Here is a 22,237-nt window from a genome sequence, read left to right as displayed (position 1 = left end):
AGGTCGACTTTAATTTAGAACACATCAAATGTTCTTCTATAACTTGAGATTTGGGAAGCAAATGGTTTTGGGGACTAAAAATCATAAGCAATGTGGTAACATTTAGTCAGTTTCCTTTTTTGATTGGCCAGAAGGTACAAGTGATACAGCTATCATGCCAAAAATTGCCAAAATCATTAATAAGGTTAGTTCACTTTACCTATTTTAAGGAATCTGGAACTAATTGCTCTCAATTAATCTGCTCCACTCTTTGATCGCTTATTTATCAGATTGGGAAAGATAGATTTAATAGTGCTTGCTTGAAACAGGTTCTTTAATTGGAAACATCACAGCATTTAGCTCACTTTGTACTCTAGCAATTAAGAACAATTTGGAAAAGTGTTGTTGATTTTTTTCCACACTATTGTCTCCTTGATTAGATTTCCGAACATCCAGACAAAACAAATGACAATACTAGCTACCACTATTGGTACAAATAAAAGCCCCAACAGCCAGATTACTTACTATGAGAAATGCGAGCCATCCTCATCCATTTCATCAGTGTCTTACATTTATTTCCCTGTATCCTTGTCTCTTGTGTAGGTAAGTGGCAATACCTCTTATAAAAGGCATCGTTTTGCTTCCACCTTTACACAATTATCTTTTCTTCAAATAAGCCAAATCAACAGAAGAAATTATTTTTCTTGATTAAGCACCCACATTTCTCTTGGGAGGGAGCAAAACAAACAATTAATCTTTCCTTATTTGTTCTCAGAAGTCCCTGCCTCCTTAAACGCAGGCTATCCAGGTACCTGTGGCAGCCAGTCGGCAGCAATTACGCCTGAGCAGAAAATGAATGGACTGCAGGCTGAGGGCCTAATGTGCTGAGAGTCTGTGTGAGAGGGCAAGGTTACACCAGGAAAATTCCCTTGTTGTCGGAACACCATTCAAAATTACTCCCTGACTTCAGCATAATTAACCAGGCTTGGGAATTTATATGAACTAAGTAATTGGAAAGAATTAGCAAGAGATATGTACATTAATCTTTACCAGTTACACAGTGTTTAATGAAATTAAGGGCCTTGTGCTCACTCTTGCCTTGCTTAGTTTGCACACTTGCTACTTCACCTGTAGAACAAGGAGAATCTGCCATAGAAAGATGAAAACAAAAACAAAACTCTAGGAAAAACAAACAAAATAGAAACCACCCCAAAACTTAACAGCAGGCTCTCAGGTTAGTAATTTATAATGCATCCTTAGCAAAGAATATTATGGGGCCTTATTAAAAATTGTTTTTAAAAGGGATCTTTGCCAAAACCGGTTTGGCTCAGTGGATAAAGCGTCGGCCTGCAGACTGAAAGGTCCCAGGTTTGATTCCGGTCAAGGGCATGTACCTGGGTTGCGGGCACATCCCCAGTGGGGGATGTGCAGGAGGCGGCTGATCGATGTTTCTCTCTCATCGATGTTTCTGACTCTCTATCTCTCTCCCTTCCTCTCTGTAAAAAATCAATAAAATATATTTTTTTAAAAAAGGATCTTTATCTATTAGAGATAACATACTAAAATATTAATAGGTAAAAATATAATATCTGGGAGTTTTTTCAAAAATAATATGGGATGGTGGGGTAAGTATGGGAATATACTAGTAAATTAGACTGCCCCTGAGTCAGTAATTGCTGAAGTTGAATGATGGGTATCTAGGATTTTATTATATGGTTCTACTTTTTCACATGTTGAAAACTGTCAATACAAAAGTTAAGATATTAAAAAAAAACTTGCCTTATAGAAATATTTAATATATAGTAAATGTCTGTGATGTTTTTAAATTAAAAGAAGAGTTTATAAAGCAGTAAAGATGACAAAACAAATCTGTTAAGATATATGATTAAAATATGTACAGTGACTAGACAAAGGAAGCACACCACACTTTTGAGATGTCAAAGTCAGGGTTCTCAGTCTCACCATGATTAACAATTTGGGCCAAATGACTGTTTGTTGAGGGCTGCTCTATGCATTGTAGGATGTTCAGCAGCATAGCTGACGCTACCCACTCAATGCTAATACCATCCCCGTCCTCAGCGGTGATGACCGAAAATGCCTCTGTGCATCGCCAAATGTCCCCTGTGGGGTAAAATGCCCAGGTTCAGAACCAGTGGTCTAAGTGGAAGAATTACAGAAAATTATTTTTATCCTTTGGAGTTTTCAAAACTGTTGAAAAAGCACACATGGAGAAATCAAAACAATAACAAAAATGCTATTATACTAAAAATATAATAGCCTACAAGGAGGGAAATCTTGAAGTCTGTGAAGAAAAAGATGACTTATATAAAAAAAAGAAATGAGTATAGAACACAGTGAACTTGCTTTGATTAAACTAGAGTCATCAAGCTAAAAGTGAACCTCACTACAAAAGCCAGTTCTTTTACAACCCACAAAATCAAAAGTATCTCAAGAAAAATGTCAGGCTTCCTAAAATCTTTGCTGGATGGAAAACTCTAGTACTAAAGAAAGACTCAAGCGCACTCTAGCCGCCTTAAAGGAGCTAATATTCACAAACACAATGCTGGCTCAAGATGTTAAGTTTGTTTTTATCAGATATAACCATCCACTTTTAAAGAAAAGCAGCGTGTGGTCCAGCCACACACATGAAGTGTCATCAGCGTGCAGGCCTGGGTGTTCGCACCACGCATTCCACCAAGCCTCTTTCTAGAAACAGTACGCAGCCGGGAGTCCCGCCCACAGCACAGCCAGCTGGTGGAGGAGAATTTAACCCCAAACATTCATTTTATTAACCAGGGGCTCTAGTTTAGGTCACTGAACCTTTCCTAGTGTCTACTGAGAGTAGACACTTTTTTTTTAAATCAGTTCAGATGCCAAACCAGGGAATCAATATTTGATGATTCATAGGTTTAAAACTCCCAAGATTTTATATTTTAAGCCTGATTAAAGCTTTGCAGCCACCTTTGGTATACTGGAATGCATATCTCTATTCCATTCCCTTCTTTTTTTAAAAAAAAAAAATATGTTTTTATTTATTTTAGAGAGAGAGACATCAATGAGAGAGAAACATTGATGGGCTTGTGCCCTGACCAGGAATTAAACTGGTGACCTCTCAGTGCATATTCCATTCCTTTCCTTCACAAAGACTCCTCTCCATAAAATCATAAATATTTTGGAGTTCCTAAAGCTTCTTAAATTGCCATTGCTGATGTCACTTCCATGGACCTATATTACTTCTAAGGGCTCATTAGCCACAGCTCTGAGGGGCAGGCTTCCTCCCACCAGGATCACCCACCAAGGTGAGCAAGAATGCATCATCTGAGTCTTTAAAATACTGGTTCAATTTATATCATTTAAAGGAAAGTGTATTGTTTTCTTTAAAGAGATCATATGTGTGACTGGTTTCCGAAGTTTAAAAAAATTTATTCTGCACTGAGAATCATTGTAAAGGAAGTATACTAGTAAGTCATTTTGAGACCAACGTAAGCCCACAAGTCACTGAAAAACAAAAAGCATTTGAAATTAAGCAGCATAATTCTATGTAATTAAAAAGCAAACCTTTAAAATATATAATGAGAAGAAATATCATACATAGAACTAGGTGACTGTTTGTAGCCTTCATAAAGAATTTTTAACTTAGCACAGAAAAGTCTTCTTGAACTTCCATGAAACCTAAGAATCTGTAGGTCCCTGTCTATGAAAACTAAAAATAGAAAACAGAGACTTTTAAAATGATTTTTTTAAAATTTATATGTTGTTAATTATTTCACCAATTACGATGACAAACATGTCTGCCAAATTCTGGTAAGTGGCTAGGGCTTTTCTGTGTGAAAACCAGCCACTGAAACAAGGTTACAGGATTTCTCACCAGGCTCCACAGAAACATGTATGCACAGCAGAGTCTGGAAACACTAGCCAGCAATGATGGATCTAAGTTATTAACAGATCAAAAAGAGATGGATGGTGGTTTGCTTTTCTTAATCTATATCATCATCTAGATCTATTTAAAGATACGTGGTGCACTAACAAACTTGGTTAAGGTTTTGATAAAATCAGTAAAAATAATCTGCCCCTGTTACATTGAGTCCATATCGATCAATAAAATCACTTGTACAAGGAAAGTACTGTTAAATACTGACAATCCCAGCCATTAATATTATTTAACACACTGTTCACAATCTTTAACGAGAACAAAGAACAGTTTTGTCTCATGTTATAAGCAGGACCTTCACCAATACTGTTACTTCTATAGGCTTCTGCAGTGCTTTTTTGAAGCCCAAACTGCACATCTTTTTCACCAATACAGCCCTCCCCTATACATTAGGGCCTGTTCTTTATTTCAGTTGCAGTTTAAAAGAATCCTTTGTGCCTTAGCTGGTTTGGCTCAGTGGACTGAGCATCAGCCCATGGACTGAAGGGTCCCGGGTTCAATTCTGGTCAAGGGCACGTGCCTGGGTTGCAGGCTCAATCCCTGGCCCTGGTGGGGGCTGTGTGGGAGGCAACCAATCGATGTGTCTCTCTCATATCAATGTTTCTCTCCATCTCTCCTCCTCCCTTCCACTCTCTCTAAAAATCAATGAGAAAATATCTTCAGGTGAGGATTAAGGAAAAAAAATAAAAGGACGTCCTTTGTAAGAAGGGAAGCTGCTATTACATCACTTCTTTATCTGTGAATTAAACTCAAAATTCTAAGCACCTGAGCTAAGGAATAAGGTGGCCACCAGGAAAGCAGGGGGTTTCTTGGCCACGTGCTGAGTTTACTCAGCTTCACCAAGGCCTTTGTTGTCAGGGGTGGTGGGTTAAGAAAGAAAATGTCAAATACTCCTCAGCCAGAATTGGGTGGCCAGGATACGTGTGTCCAACTTAAAAGCATGAAAATGGAAAGTGGAGCAAAAGAAAGGGTAAAATATTTTACATAACAAATGTTTTACCTTTAGAAATATCTATGATGATATGAGTGATAATAATGATAAAACTTATTTTAAAAGTAGAACTAACTTAGGGATCATTACAATTCTAAGATCTTAAATAGAAACCTGTTCTACAAGTAAGCCTTGCAGTACTGAGGGCTCACAACCCCAGCAGAGGATGGGAAGTAGTGGTTTGCAATTTTGCTGAGATAAGCAAGAGGGAGCCCCTTCTCTGGTAAGTGAACCTTGAAAACATTACAAACCTGGATCTCAGTTCAGTTTCATCTGTTATTCTCAGCTCAATTTTGCCTACCCTACAATTGTCATGAAATGATTCAAAAAGAAAAAGAAAATACTTTGGGATCCTGCATAGGACTTGGAGAAAAGGCCCCCTAAAAGAGTATTAACTGATAGCATTCTTTAATGAAGTGAAGAAAAGTAAAAATATATACCTAAAAATGGCTCTTGGCCATAAAATAGGTATTTTAGGTAACGTCAGGTAAAGTGTCAAATTTACAAGTGCTCTGCAATCATAAACACTCCAGTGTGGAAGTAAGAAAATGTGGCTCACAAAATGGTTTAAGGGCATGTTCCAACTAGGACAGAAACTGCCTATCAAGTCAAAGAGAACACTTCTGAGGAAACACTAGGTGGTACCAGACACCTGCCTGACATGTCATGACCACGTGATTCTGGAGGTAACTGGGGCCTTGTCTAAGAATTTTCATGTAGCAACAGGTGATGAGGCAACTGTTCAGGTAAACAGAGCAACTGCTTACCCAACAATGTTCTATATAAAACACCATTCCCAAATTTTAAAAACTGAAATGGTGTTTTACATAGAACATTGTTGTGTAAACAGTAGCATAATGGGGAAGGGGACCAAGCTGCTGCAGAATTGTTAGGAGAGTAAAGAAGCTAGTGGAAGAGAAAGAGAACAGGCTGGAAAATATGCCCAGTGGAGTGGGAAGGCAGCCTACTTCGGGAGGCAATGTCTTGTTAAGCACGGTGGTGGGCGGCAGGGTTGAAAGGGTAAAAGGCAAGATACAGAGACTATTATGTTGTGAACTCCATGACATTAAGCCTACATACAGGCTGTGTAATACATAATAATAAAAAGTTACTTAAAATGGTCATGCTGCAACCTTTTTGGGGACTATTTTATGGGCATATTGAAGGTCTACTTTATAACACAGGTGTACACATGTGTACAAGTACAACAGACTGCATTTTATAAAGGTTTATGCTCCAGTTGGCCGAAGTTGAAATGCACTCTAAGTCTGACCAGTCACTGCTGCCATAGATGGACCCTAACAGAGGATTCTGCATAACCTCATTCCCACCCCTGAATGAACAGGATATGAAATCCATTGTCAAATAAAATCTCATGGTCAGTAAAATAAATTAAACTTGTTTTCCAAAACTTGCCATGTTTGAATAATGTATTCTAGGAAAGCATATATGTCATTGCTCAGAGACGCCCCCATTGCAGATGCTGGTGAAAGCTGGACAACTGAGAAAAGTGACTTAGCACTTGAGCACTCACTAGGGCCAAGCTTTTCTTTGAAAAGAATCCTTGGGGTCCTGAAAATGTCAAGTACAGGGTGTCCCCTGTATTGTATATACACACTTTAACAGGTGATAGCTCCATTTTGAAAATGAAATGTATTTCAATAAACACTGGCTTTATAATTACTCCACGTGTGTGTCTACATTTTTTGGGACACCCTATATATGTAATTTTTAAAATGCATCACTGAGGTGGTAAGAAATAAGGAATCTAAAGCAGCCTTAAATGGAATATCAACAGAAATCCTGATAGATAAGCAAGAACCAAAGCTGGCTCTGTCCCATGGGTAAGCTGTGAACCCTAAGAGGTGAGCTCCGAATAAAGCCACTGAAGGATATATCCCCTGGGGAAGGGAGAATGAGAAACACCTTCACAGGTTGTAACCTATATTAATGCCTTTTGGGTAGTCTCATGTATACATAGTATTTTGTCATAATGTTTAATGTAAATTTAACATTTAAATGTTTCAGTAGCCACATTAAAAAAGTAGAAAGAATCAACATGTATTTTAACTCAATATATATAAAATATTATTTCACATATAATCATTATAAAAATTATTGAGATATTTTCCATTCTTTTTTGTTCTATGGTTTTGAAAACTGTGTAATTTTTACATTATTAGAACATGTTGATTCAGACTAACTACATTTCAAATGTTCATTAGCCACATGTGACTAGTGGCTTCCATAATGTACATACAGCAAGGTTGGTTGCATAAGTAAAACCTATCGTGAGAATTCAGATGATATCATACATGAATTTTCTCAAAGCGGAAAAGGGAAATGTGGTATTTATTCTCTTGGAGCTGCTCATTGAACAGTGTGGGAAACTGATATAGGGTTGAGCCTCGGACTGACCTGCTGGCAAAGTCACAAACAAGTCCTAGCTTAGAGGGCACAGTCCTCTTAGCATAATTAGGCTTGACCTTATAACACTCCCCAGATCTTATCTGGGAAGCTAATGGGCTGAGGAAGTGCAGGAAGTGTAACTATGGTATAAACAAGTGAAACTCCCAAGAACAAAAACAAGTGAAACTCACAAGAACAGTGTAACTTTGGTAACCACTGCCTTGTTTACCTCTCACTATAAAAAGCTTGGTGAGGCCTGAGCACAGTGGAAGTCCTTCCTCTTGAGTTGGACTCTCTCGCCTGGTCCCCCAATATTCCCAAATTATCTCGTGTCTTTTCTTTTTCATTTGTTGTGCGGCTCCTCTTCCAGACCCGAACCCTGAACCACGCAGGATGTGGAGGGGAACACTTACGACAGAACAGTTAGAATTTTACCATATGTTAGTTTGCATCAAGAAGTTGGACCATTTTATTTTGCTAAAAGAACATGGAACAGTATTCTTTTACTTTTTATGATGTTTGTGCACCAAAATTTATTCGATAAATGCTTTGCTTTACTTGACAAAAGCAAATAGAAAGGTGACCGGAAAGAAACAGATAATGTATACATTTAAAAAAACTCACTGATTTAGTCATTCTGTTTGGGGTTTGCAAATCTAAAAATGAAAACATTTTGCAATTATGCAGCAAAGATATTAGTCACCGTTTCTTCAAAAAACTATTAACCATCAGGCTTCCCAAAGTATTGGATTTTATCAATGCATGTCCAAAAAAAAAGAACCACAAGCAATAATAAGCTAGAACTCATGAGAAGTGTATTTAATATCTGTAATCAGTCCTTATAAGATGGTTTAAGTTTTAGGTTAATGCATGGCAGATGATGATCAGTAACGTACACTGTTCAAAGGATGTTGCCCATTTAAAAACCAGGAAAATGTGGACTAAGATTTTGACTTTGCTATATTGAAATTCTAATCAAAATTCTAATAAAGGTGCCTTTCACTCTCTTTGTTTGAATTTCTATAAATTATTAATTAAAAATCTTAAAATGACAGGAAACTAAAAATGGTTCACTGGATTCAGATGGTTAATGGGTTACCTTTTTTTTTTCTGGGAAAATGAGAGTCAATGTGTTTAAAGAGATAAAACAGAGGCTTGAAAATATGACCAAAAAACATGTAGACAGATAAGAAAGAAAAATCAAATAGAATTCTTAGAAACAAGAAAGCATAATATTAAAATTTAAAAGTCAATGGATAAATTTCCACTTCCAATAAGATGGGTTAGATGTACTTTTTCTTATTCCTCCTGCTAAATACAACTAAAACCCCTGGACCTTATATATGAAGCAGACATAAGATTATAAAAGGCTAACAGAAGAAAGAAGACCTGAGGAATGACATAGTGGTGAGTTTTATCTTTCCTGGATTTTAGTTCAGCCTCATGTATCTGAACTTGGAGCAGAAAAAGCTGGCAACCAGGAAATGCCAACAGATGTAGCAAAGTCCCAATAAAAGCCTGTTTCCTTTAGGAAAAGGATCATATAAGAGACAGCCTAGCAAAACACAAAACTACTGACCACTCTACTTCTGCCAAACACCACAGAAGAAACTGTGGCCACCTCCAGTCATGCTAACAAAGGTCTAGCAGAAAGCCTAGACCTCGAGTGGAAACACTCACGAGGGTGTATGAGGCACCCGGTGCCAGGGTGGTGTCAGAGGAGGCCTGCCGGGGTCCAACCCCAGCGGGTCCAGGGGTCCCCAAAGATGTGGACGGAGTCGGCGAAGAAGGAATGACACGGAGGCAGCGTTCAGTTGATCATCATAGCCGGGTTCTCTTGTCAGGGTCTCCTGCCAAGTTCTGGTCTGGATCTCCAGCGAAGTTCTGGCTAGGATCTCCAGCCAGGTTCTGTGTCCATGTTCTCTTGCTAGGTTCTCCAGCCAGGTTCTCCAGATTCTCCAGCCCGGTTCTGTAGCCATGTTCCCTCGCTAGGTTCTCCAGTCAGGTTCTGTCCAGGTTCTCCAGCCAAGTTCAGTCACCAGGTTCTAGTCAGGTTCTCTTGCCAATTTCTGTAGTCAGGTTCAGTCCAGGATCTTTTGCCATGTTCTCTCCAGCGAAGTTCTTCTGTCTGTAGGTTCTGTGTAGGTGCTGTCTTCTTTCTGTCTCCTAAGTTCTGTGTCTTGCTGTCTTATTACATCTGTATTTATACCAGTTGATTTTAATCCTGTCAATCTCTATTACAAAGGTTAGGGCGTTTCTTATCTCCATTCCAGGGAGTAAAGATTATGTAGCTTAAGCATGATTGTTCATAGTTAAAGTGATTAATTACCCGCCTGGCACTTAGTTGAGGGGTTTTATTCCCTCCCTAACTTCAGGGAAAAATTCCTACCTGGGGAAACAACCTTTCTAGGAGAGGCATCCCCTCCCTGACTTCAGGGAAAAATTCCTACCTGGGGAAACAACCTTTCTCGGAGAGGTGACCTTGGTTAAAACACACAGCGCTAAGGGGAGCAAACATATTAAGAACAGTATGCTATATATGCCAGGTCCCTTGAAACAGCAAGGATGGACCGGCTCCCGGCAGAGGCCAAGTAAGGAGTCATAATGTGCCCCTCCCTTGCAGTCAGTGGAGACTACAACTCCCTCCACCTCAGCAGTAATGGGAGCCCCTTCCTCCCCCAAGCGTCAGGGAAGGCCACGTGGAGAATCTGCCTTCACCTGGCAGAAATGAGGTGGAGTCCCCCATCCCCTACCTTCTCCAGACTGAACAGTATCAGAGAAAACAGCTAAAACACAAGGTTTAAATAAGATCCAGAGTCTCATAACATAATGCACAAATGTCTAGGATTCAATCAGAATCATTCAGTACACTAATTCTAAGAAGATATCGAACTGAATGAAAAAGACAACCAATAGATGCCTATGCCGAGATGGCAAGGATGTTAGAATAATCTGACAATGATTTTAACGCAGCCATGATAAAAATGTCCCCATGAGTAAATATGAAAAGATTTGAAACAAAAGAAAAATCTCAACAAAGGAATGAAATATAAAGTATCAGCAAAGACATAAGAGCTATAAAGAAGAATTAAACAGGAATTTTAGAACTGAAAATACCATACCAAAATAACAGCAGAATGGAAGGAACAGAGGAAAGAATCAGTGAACTGAAAGACAAAACAACAGAAATTACTCAATCTGACCAATGGAGAGAAAACAGTCTGGGGGGGGGGGGGGAGAGCAGGGCCTTAAAACAACAATATAAATTAACAAAAAAGAAGAAATGGAAAGACAAAAATGAGGAGGGCAGGGGGGGATGTGCCACCAATTCAAAAGTGGGCAAGAAAAGAAACAAAACCTCAGAAATAGAGGGATTAATAGGAAGCTCAGATGTTGAACTAAGCCTAATTATATGAGTAATCATGAAAATGTAAGTGGGAAATTTTAACACACCTTTTTTTTTTATAGATCAAGTGGCTAAAATACAGAAGATTTGAATAGCATGCTTAACAAACTTGATGTGGTTGTATACAGCACACTGCACTTACAGTATATACATTTTGAAGCACACATGGCCAATTTTAATAAATGCTTCAATGTGCTGCTGGAAAAGTTAAAAACATAATACTCTTTGATCCAGTGCAGATTACTGACCCAGTGGAACATTTTGTATAATTTGAAGATTGAGTGAGGGGAGGCTAGTCAGATAACAGGCTCTTCTGAAGACAGCACCTTGCATCTACTGTATAACAAACCGGCCTCAGCCCAGCTGTGGAAGTGTTTTCTTCAAACAATTTTTTAAGGATTTATAATAGCTTAGATGATCCTTTGTTGTGGTTTCTGTGAACTGCTTCTGTGTAGTTCCCCACGCTCCATGTACGTTTAATTATCGCTCACTCCTCAAGAAAAAGGTGGAAATATAAACAGCTTGCTCTCAAGGTAGAGACACAGACATGCGTACCTTTCTCAGAAAGAGAAAGTTCATGTAACTGCAACAAACGGAACTGATGTATGCAAAATTCCCGTCAAAAATCTTTGACTAGAAAAATCATGCCAGCTTGTAATTTGCTACTACAGAACAGAGAGGGGACCTGCCCATTAAATCAGCCTCAAATAAACAAATGGAGCCATGACTAAACCTCAAGCTCACCCTCCATTTATTTTTTTCTTTTCAGAAAGATTATGAATCTTCATCTCTGATGTAATGAAATCTTACCAGTGTCTAGGCATTAGAGCATTTCTGTCCTTCTTTGTGCCCTGCCCTTGAATCGCCTTTTCTATCTAAAGGCTCATATCCTCCAGCTTAAGGGAATTTTCAACTACTGTTCCTTTGATTATTCCCTTCCCTACTTTTGTATTTTCCCCTCTTTTTTTTCTTCTTCTTCTTCTTCTTCTGGAACTCTAAAAAGGAGAAATTAGACCAGTCCTCTATGCCCTTGTATTGGAGAGTTTTTGTGTCTGTACTTTACGGAACAGCATCCCAACTAGCGAGAGCAGCTACTGAATGTTTTCAGTTGGATAACACAACTAATTCTAAGAACTTGTGTGTGTTCTTGATTTTTCCTTTGACACCATATCCTATGTCATCGTTTAGATGTAATACCTTTGTGAAACTCTCTATTTGTTAAATCAATCTTTAAGGTGTATTTTGTGTCCTGAATGATCTTTGATGAAGAGCCAGCGCTTTAGTTCATGTTGGTCTTTTTGTTCATGCTACTCGTTTTCGGCAAGTGCCTGGCGATCCTGGTTATCGATCTCTGGAGAAAGCGGCCTGGGTGGCTTGGGTGGGTTTCCTCTGCTGGTGTGTCAGCAGCGGCGCTCGCCGCACACCTCCTGCCACGTGGAAAGGCGGTGTGGGTGCAGCACGCAGTCGGGCAGACTTTTCCTTGGGGGTTGTCAACTTGGGCGCCCCAATATCCACGTGAGAAACTTTAGCTCTCCTCAGCCATTCTGCTTAATATTTTGTTATATTTTTTTGTTTTTAGGGGAAAAGTCATACAATTTTTTTTGCCTGGTCATAAACATCAGGCTGCCTATAGTCTACACCGTGTAAGTAGCCTGGGCACCTGTCCCATAAATACCTTGAATGAACCGGTTGTTTTCAGTTTCACTGCTCACCTTGGCCTCTCCTTTACCTGCTGATTCTAAGCAGCTCTTCACCACAGCCATGGGCAGGCTGCCTCCCGCCTCTAGCACATGTTCCCACAACGGAGTTTAGACCGCGGCTTTCTGCTTTCTGTTGCATCCATTCACACACGTCTAGGAATTTCCATCTTACAGAAAGTTGTTAAAAATTTTTCTTCCTTTGATTATCTTCTCTTTCCCCTGCCCATCTACTACTTAACTGTCGGGATTTATTCCTTCTTAAGTTTTCATACTTTTATTTTAGTTGGCTGTCAGGAAAGATGGGAAGTCATCTCAAATGAGGAGATAAAACTATTATATAAAACATGTTTGATGGTCAAATCAGTTTGGGAAACCCCAATTAAATTATTCTTAAGATTTTTACTTCTATGCAAATGATTTAACACAGCAAACAGACACTCATATTTCTCACAGGTTTCTAAATATTCAAGTTATAGATTGAAAGAATCACTAATCTATTGATCTATCAAGGGAGCTGGGGCATATATTAGTCAATTACATTGTGACAGTTGATGGTTAGAAGGTCTTTTCCATTTATTATTATTATTATTATTATTATTATTATTATTTCCCTAAGTAAAATTATATGTCAAGGCTGAAAAATCTTCTCAGACTTGGAAAATCCGCAACGTATAATGCAAAGAGCCTACACTAGGAGCTAAGAAACTAGAATTCCAGTCCCATCTCCAATATACTCCAGGAAGTGAAGCAAGTTTCTCTACACCCTGACCTTAGTTTCTCCATCTCTAAAATAAAAGAGCACCTTTGGAAATGCGCTCCACCTTCGGAAATGTGTGTCTTGTGCTCACCCATGGACCAAACTGCTCCTTGGACAAGAGGAGCAAGAACTGTTTTCTCTGGCTCTCTCAAGAGTTAATCTGCCCGTTTTAGGGGTGGGAAACTGAAGCCAGAGAGATTATCATGACCATAACCAAAGGGCAGAAGGCAAGCTGGATTAGATAATGCCTGTGTTCCCTGGGAGATGGAAATGGTGTGGCATTGGAGTTAATGCTTTCTCAGGTTTATGGACCAGAAGAGGGCCTTCCTAGCCAGTTCATGCCCAGGTGGGTTGGCCGCAGGACGGCGCCTGCCAAGGTGAGTGGGATTCTAACTGGAGTTATACAGGCGAGCAGTAACAAGTCTTCTTTCTTTTTTCTAGTTTTGAATACTATTTATTTATTTAGACTTAAATACCAAAAGTTATGGTGAAAAGACACCTAAGCCAGGGTTTTTAGTTCACTTGGGATTGGTGAGCACTCCCACTCATCCTTCCACCTTCCATCCAGCTCCCAATGCCTGCAAACAGAGTCAGGTGTGAAAGGGAGAGGAAGCGCCCTTGAACTCCCCAGGGACTTCACACACAACGAACTGAATATTAAGTGCACAACAGGAAACAAGGCTCTCCGTCCTTCAACCACATCTTTCCAACCTCGTTCGGACACTAGAAAGTTCTAAGCTCAATTTGAGTGTCACTGTAAACTCCTCTCCGTGCCAGATGATTTTACCCGCATATTTATATTCCAAGTACAAACAACTTAAAATGTTTATACTGAGTAGTAATGGAAGTCATGTGTCAAATACAATGGGAGAGAATAGAGTAAAGCTTTCTTCAGAAGTAAAGCTTGAAGATATACAGTATCTGTGGAAAATCTGCCTTACAAATAAGAATGCAATGTTTACCCATACCATCTAATTATACAGAACATGCATTTTACCCTTTGCATACAATGTCTAACATCTCATTTTTTAAGTTTTTTGTTTTGTTTTGGTTTGGTTTTGCTCTACAGTGTTGCCCGAAGCTCTGAACGACTTTCAGCTCCATATACAGACTCTCAAAGCACACGGCCACACACTTTCCTGTCATTTGTGGTCCCCATTTCCTTTCATCTCCCACTCCCAGGGAGAGGCAGCCAAGGGACTCACCACCATGTTCAAAAGCAAAAGAGCAAAAACAGTAAAGAGAGGCCCCCTCAGATGTTCTCAGGGCTGCCAGCTGCCAGCTTTCCTCTGGGCAGTGTAAAGACCAGGAAGACGGCAGGAGGCCAGGAAAGGGCTCAGCATCTTCCTGCAGGGAGAGAGGCCCCTGAATTTATCACCAAGCCTTTAGTGACAGCCTCTCCTCAGCTTCCAATCACCAGTTGTCCAGGCAAAAGCACTCAGAAAAGTTCTGAGAGACTGGCCAGTGTTGCTCAGTGGTTGGGCATCGAACCACTATGAACCAGGAGGTGACGGTTCGATTCCCGGGCAAATGCCCGAGTTGCGGCTGGATCCCCAGTAGAGGGTGTGCAGGATGCAGCCAATCAATGATTCTCTCTCATCATTGATGTTTCTATCTCTCTCTCCCTCGCCCTTCTTCTCTGAAATCAATAATATATATATATATATTTTAAAAGAAAAGTTCTGTAGAAAAAATAGTATGTTGGCTTAACACAGCCTATAGCTGCCCTCGTACACAGAATCCACACCAAGATCCATGTAATGGGGTTAGGAAGATATCAATGGAAAATTCAGGCAGGGCTGCCGATTTCTTTGCTGTAACATCTCCTAGAGATGGATAGATAGATCATCATGGCAAATTCATAACTTAGGTGAAGTCCAACTTTTTCTTTTTGAGAGCTGAGACGCCCGACCCCCCATCTCACACCATCTCAGTCATTCTCATGTGTCAGCCTCTAAAGTGGACTCAGATGACCTCCCTGACCACAAGGCTTCCACACGCTGCCCCTTCCCCCAACCTCATCTCAGCACGTGCCCTGTGCAGAGTTCTTTGGACAGTGATAACTACACTGAACATTCACCTGAGCCCTCCAGTCTTTATCATTTTAGATCCTGGAAAAGCGGACACTTTCCTTTTGCTTTTTCTGTCACTTGGCAGAAAGGGAGTACTTTTGTTCATCTAATTTAGGTAGTTCTCTTTGTAACCCAGCTGCAGGAAAGAGCATCCTACTGTATTCTTTTTAAAACATAAATGCTAATTTTCAAAGAAGCTGGCACTTCATCAGAGGCAAATTTTATACACTCATTCTCAATTTGATCCCATAGATGGACTTGCCAGCCCGAACATGAAATTCAGTTCCTCTTACCATCTCCCAAACACCCTAAACCTCAAGGCAAGACAGGCTATAAGAAAGCAATACAACTTGGAGAGGAAAACAAAAAAAAAAGGAAAACAAAGTTATTCGTAGAGCTGAATTATAAAAACAAACAGACCCTTTCAACATCAGTTTTTACCTTTCTACTAAATTTTCACTTCCCTGATCCAGATAACCAATTTTAAATAGAACCCAATTTAAGCTAAAAGAACCAACCAACAACACAGCTATAATTTTAAACTTTATTTTAATCTAGATGGTTTGGTTGCTTCATGTATTTTGCATCTCACCCATAAGTTCTGAGAAAAAAATACTGAGATAAATGGCTATTTAAACTATGCTATAGTCATTGAGCATCTAAACACATCTTACCTGTAAATACATTTCCAAGCCTTGTCGTCGTTGTTCCAACACTTTTGGGACCCAGTTCCTCACGTGTTTTGAAGGGATTTCTGGAGTTTTAATACATTTCTTAAGCTATAAAGACAGAAACAAACAAAAAGTACAGGAAATGTATCTTAATTATGAAGACATTATTAGGGGGAGCCAATAAGAAAAGTGAGCTGTTATCTCCAATAAAAAGAAAGAGTAAAATATGATAACACTGAAAATCAGTCAAAAAATTCTTAGCGGTCCTAAATGTTTAGATTTCAGGATAAAAAATTTGTGTTTTTGGTAGTCGTTGCTATTGTTGTACATCGTCTGTATTTTAAACTAGAATTATTGTTTTCTGAAAAATTAAAAGTTCAGTCCATTAATTATAAAGAAAGTAAAAAAGTTTATAATTTCCAAAATCAATTAGTACAATGAAATTTTGGTTTCATGAAGTGCTTTTCTGATGGAAAATCTTTCTACATATTTTTCATATAAAAAAGCAAAACAAAATGCCATTGTTTATGATCATCATACCCTAAAATGCCATCTGAGCTAGATCAATCATTTGGAGAGTTTTATAATAGAATGAACTAAAAAAACAGAAGCTGTTCCTTCAAACATTCCTAAGTATTAGGTCCAAATTCTGTTCATGACAACTGAATGATGGTTCTCAGCTAAGCCTTTCAGGGCAGCAGTTTTAAGGAAACATATAAATGAAAAAATAATTATATTGGAAGTTGAGTTAGAAAAGCCTGTGTCAAGTGTATCCTACCATATCCACATTCTAAACCTGTGAATATTACCTTACATATCAAGGTACTTTGAATATTTGATTAAATTAGGAATTCACAATGAGAAATTATGCTAGATCATCCAGTTGGGCTCAAGGAGGGTCACAGTGACAGAGAGATTGGAAGTGGCGTGCTTTGATGATGGAGGGAGGGTCATGAGCCCAGGCAACCTCTAGAAGCTGGGAAGGGGAAAGGAATAGGTTCTCTCTTAGAGCCTATGACACCTTGGTTTTAGCTCAGTGAAACTCATTTTGGACTTCTGACCTCGAGAAGTATAAGGCTACAAATCTGTGTTGCTTAAGCCACTAAAGTTGTGTTAACATGTTACAGCAGCAATAGGAAACTAATACTCTGACCCCCAAATGGAATGAATTTGAATATTCTAATCAAGAACTTGGAAAACCTACTGAGATTGCTCCTTTACTACACACGCAAAGAAACAGCATAATAATCTCTTAAAAAATGCACAGTTAAATCCCAGAAGCTAATACTGTAATACAAAATTCTTCCCATATATTAGCATATATTCACCATTAACCATTCTGGGCTAAACTTTGTTGCACGTGATGCAAAAGAAGGGGCCTTGGGAAATGCGAAGATCAGTCTGTCTAGTGCTGAGCCTGTTTACCTCCTCCCTCCACACCTGAAGTGCTATTACAATGACAGCGTGAAAGTGCGGGCTGGAACCCAAAATCTGTTCTTCTTATCCTCCTCACCAACAGAACTATATTATTGGGAATAATAATGTAGTCTTCTAAATTTAGCTAAGAAGCTAAATTTTCCAAGTTTCCTTGCAGAGAGTGGAAGCCAAAGGTAATCAGAAGTCACTGAGGAGGGCTTTCCACAAAAACTCTTCAAACATGGAGCAACATCAGCTGGCTTGCACTTTCTATCCTAACCCCCTTTCACCTGCTTCCTGCCTAATAAAATGTGACCGTGATGGCTGGAGCTGTCACGACCATCTGCCACCATGAGGCAACTCTGAAGGTGGAAGCCAGATGTTCCAGATGATTGAGCGGAAAGAAAGAAGGAGCCATGCGCCTGGCAGCCTCCTGGAGCTGCCACACAGCCCCCACCGGCCACCTCCAAACTTGTTTTTTGTTAAAAGGAAAAAATGAACCCCTTCCCACCTTCTTTGTAAGGTTACTGGTATTTGGGCTTTTTGTTTTATGTACTTGGATTTAATCCTGGTAGACATTAAAAAAAGAAAAGGAAGAAAGCCAAAGGGAATAGGGCACAGAACAATGAATAGAATAGGGCAGGGAGAAAGAGGTCATCACCTTGTGAGAGATTAATGGTTTTCTAAAAGACAGAAAGCAGGAGCATGCCAAGGAAGAAAACAGAGCAGAGGAAGGCTCAGCCCAGACCCCCTCAGGAAGGGGATGACAACGGGTGTGGACTCCAATCTTCTTAGCAGCCCTGAGAGGCCCTGTGCTCAAGACTGGCATAAGAAGAGGGATTAGCCAGCCGTGGGCAAACTACGGCCCGTGGGCCGGATCCAGCCCGTTTGAAATGAATAAAACTATTGAAAAAAAAGACCGTACCCTTTTATGTAATGATGTTTACTTTGAATTTATATTAGTTCACACAAACACTCCATCCATGCTTTTGTTCCGGCCCTCTGGTCCAGTTTAAGAACCCATTGTGGCCCTTGAGTCAAAAAGTTTGCCCGCCCCTGGATTAGACCATGCCATAGCCTGTAAGGGCACTCTACCCCCACCACAGCAGAGTGACTAGCAGCCTGGTTTTATCCCTGGCACACACACTACACCCCATTAAAAAAGGGCCAATGTCCCTAAGGAAAATGAAAGAAGTGTTTGGGTTGAATGAGGGTTTAGCCATTCTAGACATAATGGCTTTCATGGGGTCCCCAGCCGAATAGCTGGCTCTCTCCCCTCATTCCCGATGATGAGGTCTTTTAGCAGACATACCCTACAGAAGGACCAGACAAATAGTCTCATTGAATGGGTACTCTGGGATCATTTTCATCACAAAGCAGCACTATAAAAGCGAAAAGAAAAACAAATGGGACAACTAATCCCAAAGGAAACTATATAAATCAAATAGCAGAAGAGATCTTTAAAATTTTGACTAGTATTTTCAGGGATATAAGAAAATATTGCTTCTATGAAACAAGAACAGGCTGCTATGAAAAAGAATGATTCAGAGGATAAGAAACAGGCATTGGGAATTAAAAACCATGATCTATATATATGAAAGTCCAGTGACTGGAACGACAAATTGACCAGAATGACCAGTGGCTATGACGCGCACTGCAGCAGCCAACCAGCCTGATCCGGGCCCTGATCAGGCCCTCCCCACAGTTGGCTGGGCCCCCGATTGGCCCCCAACACCCCAATTGGGGGCAAGACTGGCTGGCCAACTGCCCCTCCCCCCTCCCCCCCGTAGGCCCACATTGGGGTGGTTGGGCTGGACCCCACCCATGCATGAATTCATGCACTGGGTCTCTAGTAGAGAAATAAAAAAAATTAAAAGAGGTAGAATATAAAAGTCTCTCAAAGTACTATAGCATAAACAAAATGAGAGAAAATGCAGGTGAAAAGATAAAACACATAGAATTAATCCAGGAGACTTAATATAAAATTAATAAGCCTCCCATAAAGAATAAGAAAAACTCCTCAAAGAATTTTTATGACTTATGTATGCCTTCAGATTAAGAATCCATTGAGTGCAAGCATAATACATAAAAACAGACCCACACTTACTAACATTTATCTGTTGAAATTTCCGAACATCAAGGACATACAGAAAACAGAAAAAGATCAGGTGGTAAACAAAGAAAGCAGAATAGCATTGGCAACTGACTTCTATCAGTGGCAGTGAATGCTAGACAATGAATGCTTCAGGGATCTAATTTGAAAATGGATTTCTGGAACCAGCCGCACCATCAATCAGGTGCGAGAGACCTTCAAGGGCTCAAAACTGTGCCTTCCATGCCTCCTTTTACATGAAGTTGAGCATGTCATTCCAGAAAACTGAGCATAAACGCAAGAAAGAGGAAAAATAGGATTTGGCCTTAGAGCTCTGCCCCCAGTGTGGGGAAGGGAACTCCAAGGACAGCTGAGCACGGCGGCCTAGAGAACCACCAGTCTGTGTTGGGGCAAAGGGTCAGGGGGCTTGGAGAGAGGAGCCTCCCGGAAAACGGCTGATTTCATGCCGTAGATAGTATGGACAGAATGGATAAATTTTAGGATAAAATACATTATTCTTTTGTCTACTAAAAGAAATAATTCCTGGTTGGTGTGGCTCAGGGGTTGAACATTGACCAAGGAACCATGAGGTCATAGGTTCAATTCCTGGTCCGGGCACATGCCCGGGTTGTGGGCATGCAGGAGGCAGCTGATCAATGATGTTCCTCTCTCATCAATGTTTCTATTTCTCTGTCCCTCTCCCTTCTTCTCTCTCTAAAAATCAATAAAAACATTTAAAAATAGCCCTAGCTGGGTTGGTTCAGTGGATAGAGCGTCAGCCAGCGGACGGAAGGGTCCCGGGTTCGATTCTGGTCAAGGGGATATACCCGAGTTGTGGGCATGGTCCCCAGTAGGGGGCATGCAGGAGACAGCCAATCAATGATTCTCATCATTGATGTTTCTATCTCTCTCTCCCACTTCCTTCCTCTCTAAAATAAATAAAAATATATATTAAAAACATTTAAAAATAATAATAATTCCCAGGGAAAGCAAAGATTCCGTGAAGGTCATGCAACAGAAGACACTCCACTTTCATGTGTGATTCCAGTGCTAGAGACAGTCCTGCCTTCATGGGGCTTACATACCAGGAAACAGACAATAAGAAATAAACAAGTTACTAACACAGGGTGAGGGCCGAGAGTAACAGCAGGGGTGTGTGTTGGGGGCAGCAGGGGAAGGCCTGTGTGAGGTGGGACTGTCTGTGACCTGATTCATGCTGCGAGGGAGCCGGGTAAGGAGCTGGAGAAGGAATGTTATGGCAAAGACAGAGCAATGGGAAGGGAGGACCAAGCCTGGGGTTCAACACACAGAAAGGAGAAGACAGGTTCAGAGAGGGGCAGCCTCAGACCCTGTAGGGCCTTGGAGGCCAAGGCGGGAATTTGCCTATTATTTTAAATGGGAAGCAAATGGAATTTCTTGAGGAAGGGAATGACCGGCTGCAATTTTTACTTTAAGAGACCATGTGAGATTCTACCAGCAAGGTGGACTGTGAGGGGGCTGGAGTCAAAGCAAGGAGACCCGTCAGAAGCTCCTGCAGAAGTCCAGGCGAGAGATGATGGTGAGCTGAACTATGTCCTGGCTCTGGGTGGGAGAAGGGGAAGGCTGCGGGAGTGTGTGGAAAGCAGAGGTGATCAGAATGGCTCCAAGACCTTCACTGTTTTAAGGTTTTTGACCTCACTTGGCAGTCATTTTTGGGTGACCTGCCTGTTGGTGGCAGGATGTCAGGTTTGGATAAGTGGCACAGAACACTAGTTCTCTCCCCAAATCCACTGTCCCTCTCTTCTACAGAACAGAGCTCAAGATTTTCAGCTGGGTAGATGGCCACGCAGAATAAAGAACACATTTCCCAATCTCCCTTGAAGCTAGGTGTGGCCCTCTGACTGGATTCTGGTCAAAGGCAGGTACGTAGACATGTATGTGTAGCCTTCAGGAAGTGGTCTTAAAGGGAAGGACTCTCTTTCCGCCCCTTCTTATTGGCTGAACTGCCCACGTAATGGCTAGACCTGGAGCAGTCACCGTCAACCATGAGGTGGACGCCTCCTATTGAGAATGGCAAAGCCACAGAGCCTGGGTCCCCGATGATCATGAAACTGCCCCACCAGCCCCAGGCTTTATGTGAGAGAAAAATAAAGGTGTGTCTGTTAGCGTCACCATTATTTTGTCTCTAGAGTCACTTGCAGCCAAATCGAATCCCACGTGAGCAGGAGACATCCAGCTCTGAGGGGCAGGGGAGAGGAGCAAGGCAAGTGGTGAGGAGGGAGGGGTCGAACAGTACGCTGAGTCAGGATAACACTCCTGGAAGGCACATGATCAGACTGTGCGGTTGATGCTGGAAAGTCAAAAACTCTGGGTAAAAAGAGTAGGAAGCCAGAGGGTAGGCCCCTCTTTCAAGAAATGATACTAAGAGAGAAGGAGAGCAAGGGGGCAAACAAGGGAGGGACGCATGGGGTCAAAGGCAAGTTTTATTTTGTTAAATGGCAGATACATGCTATGTATCGATGGAGACTGCTCCAATATTGAGGAGAGAGAAAGAGAGGAGGAGGAAAGGAATTTTTGCTTGTCAGAGAATGCATACCACGTCTCTACACTATTTGAGGTATTTCTCAAACAAAAACAAGAGAAGAAAAATGCTGTTATTCTGTGGAAATCAGCTTAGTAGGTTTCAATGTAAACATAAAGTCCCTTTAACTCATGAAGCACAATATTTCTTGTATTGCAGAAGAGAAAATCAACTCCATTATCTGTCTCCTTTTTTTTTTTTTTAATCGTGAAGATAGAGCACTGAAAGCATTTTTTTCTTTTTCTTTATGTCA

The 22,237-nt window shown here is 40.6% G+C and overlaps 1 protein-coding gene across 1 annotated transcript in view; it reads right to left on the bottom strand.

Annotated features, from left to right (window-relative positions):
• SNX24 (sorting nexin 24) overlaps positions 1 to 22,237 on the bottom strand; it is a 131,341-nt gene that overhangs the window by 36,438 nt on the left and 72,666 nt on the right. The window contains exon 3 of the mRNA XM_081088813.1: positions 15,920 to 16,024. Coding sequence (XP_080944939.1) covers positions 15,920 to 16,024 — 105 coding nt within the window. The remainder of the gene's footprint in view (positions 1 to 15,919; positions 16,025 to 22,237) is intronic.

The sequence above is a fragment of the Myotis nattereri genome (assembly GCF_964212035.1).
Source record: "Myotis nattereri genome assembly, chromosome: 4".
Classification (NCBI taxonomy): Eukaryota; Metazoa; Chordata; class Mammalia; order Chiroptera; family Vespertilionidae; genus Myotis; species Myotis nattereri.
The sequence above is the reverse complement of the archived record's forward strand: the minus strand, read 5'-3'. Positions and strand labels throughout refer to the sequence as shown.